General features: G+C 46.8%; 1 protein-coding gene across 1 annotated transcript in view; it reads right to left on the bottom strand.

The window, feature by feature from the left end:
* The window catches only part of usp24 (ubiquitin specific peptidase 24), a 58,748-nt gene that overhangs the window by 38,393 nt on the left and 7,930 nt on the right, over positions 1-12,425 (bottom strand). The window contains exons 2-11 of the mRNA XM_062556267.1: positions 11,530-11,698; positions 10,799-10,866; positions 10,042-10,185; positions 9,428-9,550; positions 7,945-7,980; positions 7,222-7,287; positions 4,343-4,408; positions 3,660-3,734; positions 3,259-3,417; positions 2,174-2,288 (exon numbers count right to left, since the gene is read on the bottom strand). Of these exons, the coding sequence (XP_062412251.1) occupies positions 2,174-2,288; positions 3,259-3,417; positions 3,660-3,734; positions 4,343-4,408; positions 7,222-7,287; positions 7,945-7,980; positions 9,428-9,550; positions 10,042-10,185; positions 10,799-10,866; positions 11,530-11,698 (1,021 nt within the window). The remainder of the gene's footprint in view (positions 1-2,173; positions 2,289-3,258; positions 3,418-3,659; positions 3,735-4,342; positions 4,409-7,221; positions 7,288-7,944; positions 7,981-9,427; positions 9,551-10,041; positions 10,186-10,798; positions 10,867-11,529; positions 11,699-12,425) is intronic.

Below are 12,425 nucleotides of genomic sequence, written 5' to 3'. Positions count from 1 at the left end.
GCAAATACAAGAAAAACACAAGAGAAAACAGTGATTGTGTAGGAGGAGTGAACACTGAAAAGGGCAGTGGATAGAGGTGTGAGAGAGAGAACTTCAGGCAAAACAAACACCAAACGGAGACTTCACAACTACCAATTAACAAGAACAAGTGCCTGAAGCTCCAAGTAGCCACAACAGACAAATCCATCACAAAAACGTGATGGGAAAGGACTTATATCGATGTTAATGTCGGTTTTGTTGTGCTAAGTTAATTCGCTCACCAGAGGGGGATTAAGGAGAGTTAATTCGACATTAAATGTGATGGAAAAGGGTTGGAGCGGTGTAAGTTACTGTGACGCCTGCTCAGAATGTTTACAAAGCCAGCACGAAAATCTGAATTTTGTCTCGCACATACTGAGACGTTCACCTCGCAATAGTGTACAATAGCTACATCTGTTGATAGAAATCCATCCAGTAGGAAAATGCGCATTAACAGGGACATGATGACAACATTTTAATTCGCTAGAATAGTAGTGCTTCTAATATTGCTCAAAATTGTAATGTAAAGTTATACCGAATGAGTTAATTTGATTAAAAATCGCATGGAAAAAGGGCTTTAGTCACGTCACAAGTCAACTTGTAACAGAAAAAAAGAAAAGAAAAGAAAAGCAAAACAAAAGCAAAGCATGAGCGGCATAAGGCCCAGACCCTCAACTGGGTGTGTGAGAGGCTAGGAGAGGAGGCGGCGCCCACACCTGACACCCCCCTCAGCAGTAGGGTCCAGTGCTGAGAGCTGACAGCAAGGCTACACCAGGAGCGCCACTGAAGCATTATAGCTTTTGAAGATTGGTCTAATTTTTACCTCCGTCAAGGAGGTTGTGTGTTCATCGGGGCTTGGTTGTTGGTTTGTTGGTTTGTTTGTTTGTCTGTCTGTCTGTTTGCAAGATAACTCAGAAGGTTATGGATGGATTTCGATGATGATTTTCAGGGAAGGTCTGAAATGACCCAAGGAAGAAACAAGGGAGTGATCCGTATCACCGTCTGGATGCAAGAGGCGGTTATGTGTTCGCTTGGAGGGGATTTGCGCTCTCCGAGTGCTTTTCTAGTTTCAAACGTGTGCACTGTAGCCAGTTCCATTGATTATAGTGGAAGCTAATTGTTCCCGAATAGGCTCTGCGAACGCAATGCTTCAGTTACACGCCTGGTGTAGCCACCCTGTAGGAGCGCTCTGCCCACCCAAACACTACTATGGAGGAGCACAGGGGAGGGGACAACACACTACAGGGCCAGAGACAGATGGAGCAGGACAGCTCTCATTAGCCCCCGAGAGCCAACACACACTTGCTCACTAACACACACACACACAGTTCAAACTCTTGCTCACACACACACAGTTTAAACTCCTGTTCACTGTCTTTCTTACACACACACACACACACACACACACACACACACACACACACACACACACACACACACACACACACACACACACACACACACACACACACACAGGAAGCTAATTATAGGATGTCAGGGACATCAGCGGGGTGTGTGTGTGTGTGTGTGTGTGTGTGTGTGTGTGTGTGTGTGTGTGTGTGTGTGTGTGTGTGTGTGTGTGTGTGTGTGTGTGTGTGTGTGTGTGTGTGTGTGTGTGTGTGTGTGTGTGTGTGTGTGTGTGTGTGTGTGCGTGCGCGTGTGGCAATGGCCGCGGGGTAAAAGCCACACAAGCCAGGGACCTAAATACGAGCCGTGGCCTCCAGCCCGTGCAAATGTGATGGCAATTAGGAGCTTGGCACGTCCTTGTGAACGCTTAGCACACGGTGGAATTCAAGCATCTGGTCAGAGGAATGAGGGTTTCCAAACCGTAACAGTTCAGAACACTACCTTAAAGTTGCCACATTACCTATCACAATATGTAACGGCAAAACTGGGATTCCACAAACAGGCTCAATCGTCAAAATTTCGGTGTCAAACATGCTAGGCAATACAGAAAACGGGCTTAAAGTGTAAAATACCGAATTATTCCTTTAACCCTAAGATACGTTACTCATTTACCCTAAATCACCACACCAGGTTTTAAAATAAAATTTCTCAATGTAGCCAATAAGCTTCAGTGACTGTTGGATGTTGAAAATGAAGTTCTGTAAACACAAGACCAGAGCGCGCAGAGGCCTTAAGCCGAGATCCTCACCTTCCAGGGCTATTGAGAGGACAGAGTTCTCCACCAACCAATCCAACAGCCGGTCCGTGTCGATGGCGTTCTTCACCGTCTTGGACACGGTGCTCTCTTCGATCAGCTTGGTCACCTAGGAGACACACACTTCAGCGTTAAGGTGGGTGGTCACGGTCTGAAAGGCCTTTACCAATGCCAGCAAACCCACGGGGAGTCACAAAGTCAGTATATGGCCCCTGACACTAAATGTATGTCACAAACGCTGGCTATAAATATACGCATGGACTGCATTAAAGGGATGCTTCAATGATTAGCCTTAAGCTTTGTATCCTTAGAAAACCAGTCATGCTTTTGAATGATCGTGCGTCATTCTCTCAGTTGGCCTTGAGATGGGAGAAATACAGATTTCAATGTTGGACTTCCTGCTTTCAATTATGTAAAAATCATAATTTTACATAATTGAAAGCAAGAAGTCCTATTCATGGGTTTCATTGAAATCCGTATTTCTCCCATCTCAAGGCCAACTGAGGGAATGATACACGACCATTCAAAAGCATGACTGGTTTTCTAAAGATACAAAGCTTAATGCTAATCGGTGAAGTGTCCCTTTAAGTAACCACGGGAACATAGGTGAAGATGCTAATATAGAATGTCCTTGTTTGTGTCCTGAAATGTATGTCAGTGTAATGCCTTAGGTACTGTATACAAACTGTACGTGCAACACTGCACACATAATGCATAGGACTGGGGCAGGTGTGCAGAAAGCTGATGGAGCGGAACTATGTGGGCGTCAATTTAAATTAGGGGGGATGTGCGTCTCTAGTGAAGTCTACTTAAAGCTAATTTAATAACAAGCTTCAGCTAATTTAATCTAGTTGCTAATACCAAGCATGAATACCACGTGCAGCACGATCCTAAGTGCAAACATCGGAGGGTCAGTTCAATGCTCCAACACGCTACACGATACAAATTTAATTTAATTTATGCATATGACGCTTGTTACCAGATTCATTTAAATTAGGGCCCTGTGTGTGTGAGTATGTATGTGTGTGTGTGTGTGTGTGTGTGTGTGTGTGTGTGTGTGTGTGTGTGTGGACTCGGACCTCTTTGAGGGAGTTCATCTTGGCACTGAAGTGTGGAGTCTTGAGCATCCTCAGCAGGATGTCCAGCCTGAGGTCGTCCACCACAGTGACCAGCTCCCGCTGGAAACGCATGCACAGCAGCTTGATCGCAGACAGGAGCTCTGGGATGCTCACCAGACGCTAATGGACGACAATGAGAGACCGAGAGAAGGAGAGAGAGACAGACAGAGAGAGAGAGAGAGAGAGAGAGAGAGAGAGAGAGAGAGAGATAGAGAGAGTTGTTGTAAATGGCTTGGAAGTATATAAGTGCAGCGATGTAAAGTACACTCTGAGTGGCCATAAAAGTGTGGTGGATATTGCTTACAATGAACATGCTTTTGATTACAGAGCACAGAGTGTCACGTGTTGTGTGTTCCTAGTACCTTATCTTTGAGGTCTTTCTCCTCCAGATTCTGCACGTAGGTGATCATCTTGTGAATAACAGGGTCCAGCATTGGCTGACGACAACACAAACAGAACAGGCCAGTTAGTGTTGAACTGAAAAATGCAGCCGTCGGTTGCATCAAGGAAACATCATCTCAGATCAGATCAGACCAGTCACAACACACCTGTAGGCCTGATTTGGAATAACATCTCAGCTTCTCCCAGAGGATTCAGTTTTAATGAAACAGGGATCCAGCAAGTGTGCTCAAGATTAAAACATAATTTTACACACTTGCTGATACAGTATTTACATTTTGTTTCCTGAGATAATAGAACAATGCTGAGCTTTTTCTTTAACCCATTACGTGCCTTACAAGTGCTTCTCCCTTTAAGGCCGGCTGCACCATTGCAGTGTTTCTGAGTCAGGTTTTAACAGGGCGTGTTCAGAAAATGCTTAGGTATCAGAGAGCCTTTTTAATGGGCGCTCAAAGTCTTAATGGGTTAAGCATCTTGGTTTTGTCACCTCACAGTCTGTACCAACATGCTCAAAACATTGCTTTCTTTGGGAGATTGGCCCCTTATTATCATGCTCTTGAGGAGAAACAACTACAATGTCAGCATCAACATAGTTCCGTTTTTTTATTATTGTGGCGATGCACGTAGAGACGTCTGATGAGCTCACCTGGACGAGGTTGGAGTTGAGATACTCGGCACACACGCTCAGCGGCTGGACCAGGGCCGACACACTCTGGGAAGACACAACCAGCGCAGCGTACTTGTGTTAATGTAAGGCACGTGGAAAGTGTAACACACACACACACACACACACACACACACACACACACACACACACACACACACACACACACACACACACACACACACACACACACACACACACACACACACACACACACACACACACACACACACACACACACACACACACACACACACACACACACACACACACACACACACACACACACACACACACACACACACACACACACACACACACACACACGAGAACAAACAGGAAACTCCGGCTCATGACACATGCACCATAGACGCGAATCACTTCAATGGCGTAATGGCTCCAGTGATCCATTTTCGCCCCACCACATAATGTCACCGGTGAATAGAGAGAGTGGCAGGTGTTGAGGGGAAGTGCAGGAGCACCAAAGTCACCCGAGTGATGGAGTCATGGAGCATGAGGAGGAGCAGAGGAGGCAAAAGGGGCAGCGGAGCATGTTAAAGCCTCTCAGTCTCTCTCTTGACACCCAGAGCTGAAGGAGCTCGGCGGCCTTTTGTCCAGCATGCCGGCGGTGAGAGGGGGCATCTCTAAGCCTCTGATGAATCACCCCTCTGTTCGCCATCAAATGACTGCTTCCGCCTGGAGAGAGTGAATGAATCACTCCTCGCCTCCTCCTCCTCCTCCTCCTCCTCCTTCTCCCCCTCATCACACACTTTCTCTCTCTCCCCACCATCTCTATCCCCCTCCCCCACTGTGGAGCTGGAGTCAGGCACTCAGTCTCCAGGTTTCTTCCCTTTCCTTTTTTCTTTCTTTCACACCCTCTCCTGTGGGAGCTCTCTCTCTCTCTCTCTCTCCCTCTCCCTCTCCCTCTCTGGCTTGGCTTGTCGTGGCTGGCTGGCAGGAGGATGAGGGTGGAGTGGGTTGGGGAGGTGGTGGTTATCATGTGGTGGTGGTGGTGGTGGGGGGAGGCTATGTCTGGGTATGAAATCACTGATCTGATTTAATCTGTTTGGTTCTGCTGAACTCCAGCAAGACTCCAAAAGAGAAGCAGAAGACGCAACTATTGTTCTCTGACCTATCTCTGACCTATTCGATCTATACATCTTCTTTAAATGTCCATTTACAATATACACAATATATGTGCATATTACATGTACACAAACTAAGATGCATCTCAGCATTTGACATTCATCAATTTGTACAGAGAAAAGAGATGCGAGGAACACACAGATTCAGTGACCCCTGGAGTTACGACACCTCTCCTCACATTGTGGACGCACATCTGTCTCCCGTCACGCATGTGCAACAGTCAAACAGCCACTGGCTTGTCCTATAGAGGTGCCAGGCCTGATTGGCATGCAAATCCCAGCTCATCTCTCTCTTTCTCCCAAGGTCCCTCTCTCTGTCTCTCCATCTCTCTCTCACACTCACTGACTGACACACACACACACACACACACACACACACACACACACACACACACACACACACACACACACACACACACACACACACACACACACACACACACACACACACACACACACACACACACACACACACACACACACACACACACACACACACACACAAATCAAAGTGTCTTCCAGCCCGCCCCCCCACCCCCCGCGCCCGAGTCCTCCAGGCCACACATCCGGCCTGGCACACCCGCGGCTTGTTAATACGCGCCATCAAAGGCCCACGAGGAGGAACTCAAAACAAGGACACTTTAGAGTACGCAGACAAGGAGCAGCCTTTTAGGGGAGCAAGCGGACGAGGAGAGGAGAGGAGTGGAGGAGTGGAGGAGAGAGGAGAGAGGAGAGGGTGCCTATTAGGCCAGCCAGAGTCTGCGACTGAATAACTGAATAAATATCTCAGTAGGTAGTGCGGCACATTGGGGTTCTCTCTCCTACACACAGTCGTGAGGCTCAGAAGTGGGTTTCTGGAGGCGATGGGGGGGGGGGGGGGGGGGGGGGGGTTGGGGTTGGGGTTGGGGAGGGTGGAGGATGAGGGGGGAGAGGATTCCTCGCTTCAACGAGAGCTTCAACTCTCACTCCCAGACTGCATGATAATTATCAGCTGAACTGCACTTGTTTATCTGGCTTGTGGAATGTGGCACAGCTGAGTTTCACTATCACTCTCCATGCCTCTCTGTGTGTGTGTGTGTGTGTGTGTGTGTGACAGTGTGTGAATTAGTGTGTGTGTGTGCTTGGGTATGACTTTGCATACGCGTTTGAGGGAGTGTGTGTGTGTGTACGCCTTGCCACTCGCAGCAGAGCCGTGGTTACAGGGCTGGGGAGTAAACAAGATGATCCAGCCAGGGTCCATCAACACACATCCGGCAAGCGCCAGCCATAATTGAATCTCTGCCCTCTCTGAACTCTCTGCATTCTCTTGTTTCTCCCTCACGTTCTCTCTCGCTCTCTCCCTCCCTCTCTCTCCCACTCTCCCCCTTTCTCCACTTTCACTCCTCGCTTGACTAATCCCTCTATTCTCCTCGTCCTCTGTTTCCGGCACACATCATCCCCCCGTCTCTCCTCCTGTCGCTTGTTCTCTGCCACGCTTCCTACAGAGGTAGGAGCCCATCTCCAGGCACAAGCCACTCACGCCCTACATCCGACAATTCTCTCCTTCTCCGTCACACACACACACGCACGCACACACACACACACACGAGCAAAAGACCAAAGCTAATAAGAAAATGAATGAAAAACAAACAAACAGACAGAGAAAAATGATGACAAAAAAACACATTAGCCCAACCTGACCACATCCTGAACTAAGTGGACGGTGAGGGCACTTACCCCGATCTCAATCTCATCCATGTTCAGCTTGCCCTGGATAGCAGTGAATCCCCCCATCTCACCAAACTGCACACACACAAACACAAACAGACAGTCAAACACACACACAGAGAGTGAGAAATCACTTAAGCATTGGGGCTGCAACTAACGATTGTTTTCATTTTTGATTAATCTGTGGATTGTTTTCTCGATTAATCTTTTAGTTGCTTTATTGATAAAATGTCAGAATATAGTGAACAACACAATGATCAGCGTTTCCAAAAGCCCAAGGTTATGTTCTCAAATGTCTTCATGTTTTCTCCACGCATATACAGCTCTGGAAAAAATGAAGAGAGCACTGCACATTTTTCTGACGTCATCTTACGGTTTCTGAGTGACATTCGAACGAGCGGACAGTCATATTCAAAATTAAGAGACCACTGAGTATTGAATATGATATGACCATCAACTCATTCGAATGTCACTCAGCAACACTAGGATGACAGAAACTATTAATAACTTAACACACTATCAAAAACTCATTACTAAAATAGGTGGCAATTAATTTAATGGTGAACAACTAATCGAATAATTGATTAATTGCTGCAGCCCTATTCAGAGTCTCTCCTCCAGATGAGCTTTAATGTGGAAGATTAAGATCATTAAAGGAGAGAGAAAGAGAGAGACCGAGAGAGAGCAAGAGAGAGAGAGAGAGAGAGAGAGCAAGAGAGAGAGGATGCATACCCGATTCACAAGGTCCACCAGCCAGCCGTGAGGTTCCTGTTTAGAGACAAAAATGAATAAAAATATATTATTTCAGCAAATTCTCTGTAATTCTGCACTCGATGAGCTCCCGTTTACATTCGGCAGCCCTTGATCTCTCTGGTCCCAATGCAGTGGAGTTGCACGCTCACTTACTGCTGTATGAGCACATCTCAACGCTAGCCACAAAACGCCTTAACATATCCCTTCATCCAATCAAACCACTGTACAATTCAAATGGACTTCCTGATACAAACAAATCTCTTTACAAACTCAGACCAGTATCATTGCGTAGCCTTACTTACATCAAACGCATGTAATATGTAATGCAAATTAATACCAGAATGAGCTTTTAGTCTAGATTCATTAGATATACATAAGCATTTTCTTTGGCCTTATTAAATTTGGCATATTGGCTATTTACAATGCATTAACTACAAAGACATGAGATTCCATCAGTCCTTGTTCATGCACACGTGTGCACACACACACATACACAAACAGTAATGGCCATGAAATGCCATGCTTTGGCTAATTATCCAAAATAGGCATGCTGTTCCTCAATAGTTTTAGTTACGGATGTGGTCGATGCATTATTTGAAGGATTAGGCCTGTTCTTCCTGTGAAGATTATGGGTCTTCTAGAGCCATTTGTGTGTGTGTGTGCGTGTGTGTGTGTGTGTGTGTGTTTATGTGCATGTGTGTGTGTGTCTGATAAAGCGAGACAGAATGTGTGCATGTGAGTTACAGACTGTTTAAATGTGTGTGTGTGTGTGCGCGTCTGATAAAGTGAGACAGAATGTGTGTATGTGTGTCATAGACTGTTTAAATAAGAGAGTGTGTGTGTGTGTGTGTGTGTGTGTGTGTGTACACTCATATAAGCAGGACTGTGTGTCTCAGGGTGAAACAATGTGACATTTGCTGAAAAAAAGGCAAGATTACAAAAGACGGGGCGAGAAGGAGCGTAGCAATCCACAGGGACAGCATGAGAGGGGGAGAGAGAGAGAGAGAGAGAGAGAGAGACAACAAGGGAAGGAGCGCTTGGCAACAACAGAGAGGGAGGGGACGGCATGCTTTGTATGGAGAACACCGTTGAGGGTAAAGAGGAGGACAAGACAAGGAGCCATGCTGGAGAATAACTGAACAGAAAAGCCGCTCAGAACAGACATGCTTGGAACAAGAACAGGATGACAGGAACAAAGAGGGGAGGAAAGGAGTGAAAAGGAGAGAAAGACAGAGAGAGAAAGACAGAGAGAGAAAGAAAGAGAGAGAGAGAAAGAAAGAGAGAGAGAAAAAGAAAGAGAAGAGAGGAAAAAAGAGAAATAGAGAGAAAAAGACAGAGTGAGTGAGAAAGAAAAAGAGAGAGAGAGAGAGAGAGAAATGGATGGAGATGAGCAGCCTATACGCAGGAAGGACAGCAGAGGGAGAGACAGGAAGGAGAGAGGTGTGGCGTGGCGTGGCGTTACCTTCTGGTAGCTGGAGGTGGGCGAGACAGCAAACATGTTGTCCTCCCCAAACACCTCGGCCCAGTTGCGCTGGCAGGCCTTCATGCGGTTCTTGAAGTGGTACTCGTTATCGGGGTTAAAGGCCTGGGACAGAACCCAACGGACACAGGGGTCAGTGAGGCCGGACACTCAGCTCTTGAGCTAAAGCGCTCCCATGCAGCACACTGTAATCTCTCATACTTGGATATGCTACAAACTCACATACACAAACACAGATACACTCATAACTCTCATACAGACACAGATATACTCATAACTCTCATTCATATACACAAGTAACTCATACAGATGAACTAGTAATTCTCACACACATGCTCGCTAAGATTCATTGTGATACTGACTCAAAGTTACAATTCAAGATTTACCAAAACAACCTCTGTGGACTGTTATATATAATAAATGGGTGGTAAAGCATTGAGAAGATCCCTCCCCAAAACAATATTAAATCAGTCAATCACATACAGGTACTCCCAGTAATTATCTACAAGCAATGCGCACTAGGCATTTGTATTCTCTGTGAGGAACAGGGGTGTGTGTGTGTGTGTGTGTGTGTGTGTGTGTGTGTGTGCCGTTACCATGGTGAGCACGCCCATGAGGCCCACGGGGATGGGGTCCTGCTTGACCCGCTCGGACACCAGCTCCACCAGCAGCATCAGCATGTTGTAGATGCCCTCGTGGATCTCCGTCCCCCACTTATGCACCGCACTAGAGGTCAGCAACTGCACAGAGGACACAGAGATGGAGACGAGGAGAGAGAGAGAGAGAGAGGGAGAGAGAGAGGTGAGGAGAAAGAGAGGGAGAAAGAGAAAGAGAGGGAGAGAGATCGAGAAAGTGAGAGAGGAAGGGAGAGAGGTGAGGAGAGCGATGAGGAAAAAGAGAGGGAGAGAGGGAGAGAGAGAGAGGGAGAGAGGGAGAAAGAGAAAGAGAGGGGGGGAGAGAGAGAGAGGAAGGGAGAGAGGTGGGGAGAGAGATGAGGAGAAAGAGAGGGAGAGAGAGGACAGGAGAGAAATGAACAGAAAGAGAGGGAAAGCGAAGGAGAAAGCCCAGCAGTGAAGAGAGTAAATAAGAAAGAAGGGATAGTGAAAGAAACAAGTGGACAAACAAAAGAGCGAGCAGAAGAGAGAGAGAGAGAGAGAGAGAGAGAGAGAGAGAGAGAGAGAGAGAGAGAGAGAGAGAGAGAGAGTGAGAGCCGAGAAAAGGAGGGAGAGAAAGATAGGTTGAATGGAGGGGAGGATTAGCTGATGCACACTGGTCATATCCGGCGCTAAACCCATGTTCTGTGTGCTGCTGGTGCCGTTATTGACGGGCGCTGCGGCTCCCTGCGGTCCTCACCTTTTTAAAGGCCTCAGGCATGCAGCGCTCTATGAACCGCTTGCAGTTCTCATCTGCATCAGCGAGGCCTGCACTCAGCAGAGAGAGAGAGAGAGAGAGAGAGAAAGGGAGAGAGAGAAAGAGAGAGAGAGGGAGAGAGAGAGAGAGGGAGAAAGAGAGAAAGAGAGAAAGAGAGAAAGGGAAAAAGGGAGAAAAGGAAAAAGGGAGAAAAGGAGAGGGAGCGGGAGAAAGAGAGTGAGAGAGAGAGAGAAAGAGAAAGAGAGAAAGGGAGAAAGAGAGAAAGGGAGAAAAGGAAAAAGGGAGAGGGAGTGGGAGAAAGAGAGTGAAAGAGAGAGAGAGGGAGAGAAAAAGAGATCCAATCAGAGCTGATATCACACAAACAGACAGACTTCAGAGCATATACTATATTGTTACACAAACAAGCAAAGCAGGCAAACAATAAACAAAACCAGTTGACACAAGAGAATGATATGAATGCATAGGTGTGTCATATGCCTGAACAATACCATGGGTACACACTGTATGCTGCGTGTCCAGAGCATGTGATGGCGCCCACGCAACTTCTAACTAAGCGCCTATGACGTCTGGCTTATCGTGAAATACACACTTGGATGTTCCCTCCTGCTGATGACAAAGAAACACTTCCCACTTCCACACACAAACACGCGCGTGCATGCACGCGCACACACAGACACACAGACACACACACACACACACACACACACGCTTACCGAGTCTGGCCAGGCACGTGGAGGCGATGAGGCACTTGCCCAGCGACTCCTCCCGCTTGTAAGGGATGGACCAGTGGTCAGTGAACACTCGACTCTCCAGCTCGTATAGGTTGGTGGTGGGGAACTCCATGTTCCCTCCGGAGCAGTTTCCATTCTCATCGCTAGTCCTCTGCAGGACAGACAGAGACAGAGAGAGATAGATAAATAGATAGATAGATAGATAGATAGAGAGAGACAGAGAGAGAGACAGAGAGAGAGACAGACAGAGAGACAGACAGAGAGACAGTCAGACACAGACAGACAGGTTAGGCAGTCATTACAGAAAGGGAAAGAACAGTGAGTATCATTTTAACCCACAACCTCCAGTCCATCATACAAAAGACCAGCGGAAATCATGTGCTCCAGCATCAGTCAATGCACTCCCACACTAGCTACGTGGTTAATACACACTTCCTGAAGGATATCACAGGTTTGGACGAGAGACAGCACAGCTGAGTTGTCCACGTTCTGGCTGTTCTACAGGACATAACAAACCGTCAGGCGTCAGCTAACGCCATCTCAACATACTACGGCAATCAAGAAATGCGAACTGCGGAAACTCAGAAAGAAAGACAGGAAAGACTACAGGAAAGATGTGGAATATCTATTTCTAATGGATTAGCATAAATTGATCATCTGGAGATTGATTCTAGGTTAGATAGTCTACTACCTCCTTATAACCACTTATAAAAACAATTCTTCACAGATAATATCATTATTTGTACCATTATTTTTCACTAGCTTTCAGCAAACACAAGGCATGTCACACTCACAACGGTCTAGATTTTCCTGCAGTTGCATCATTGTGTAGGGAAACAATAGAAATCGAACGCCTTGAGATGGCACATCTCATTGTG

Source organism: Sardina pilchardus, chromosome 15 (genome assembly GCF_963854185.1).
Source record: "Sardina pilchardus chromosome 15, fSarPil1.1, whole genome shotgun sequence".
Lineage (NCBI taxonomy): Eukaryota > Metazoa > Chordata > Actinopteri > Clupeiformes > Clupeidae > Sardina > Sardina pilchardus.
This window is presented reverse-complemented; position numbering and strand designations above follow the sequence as displayed.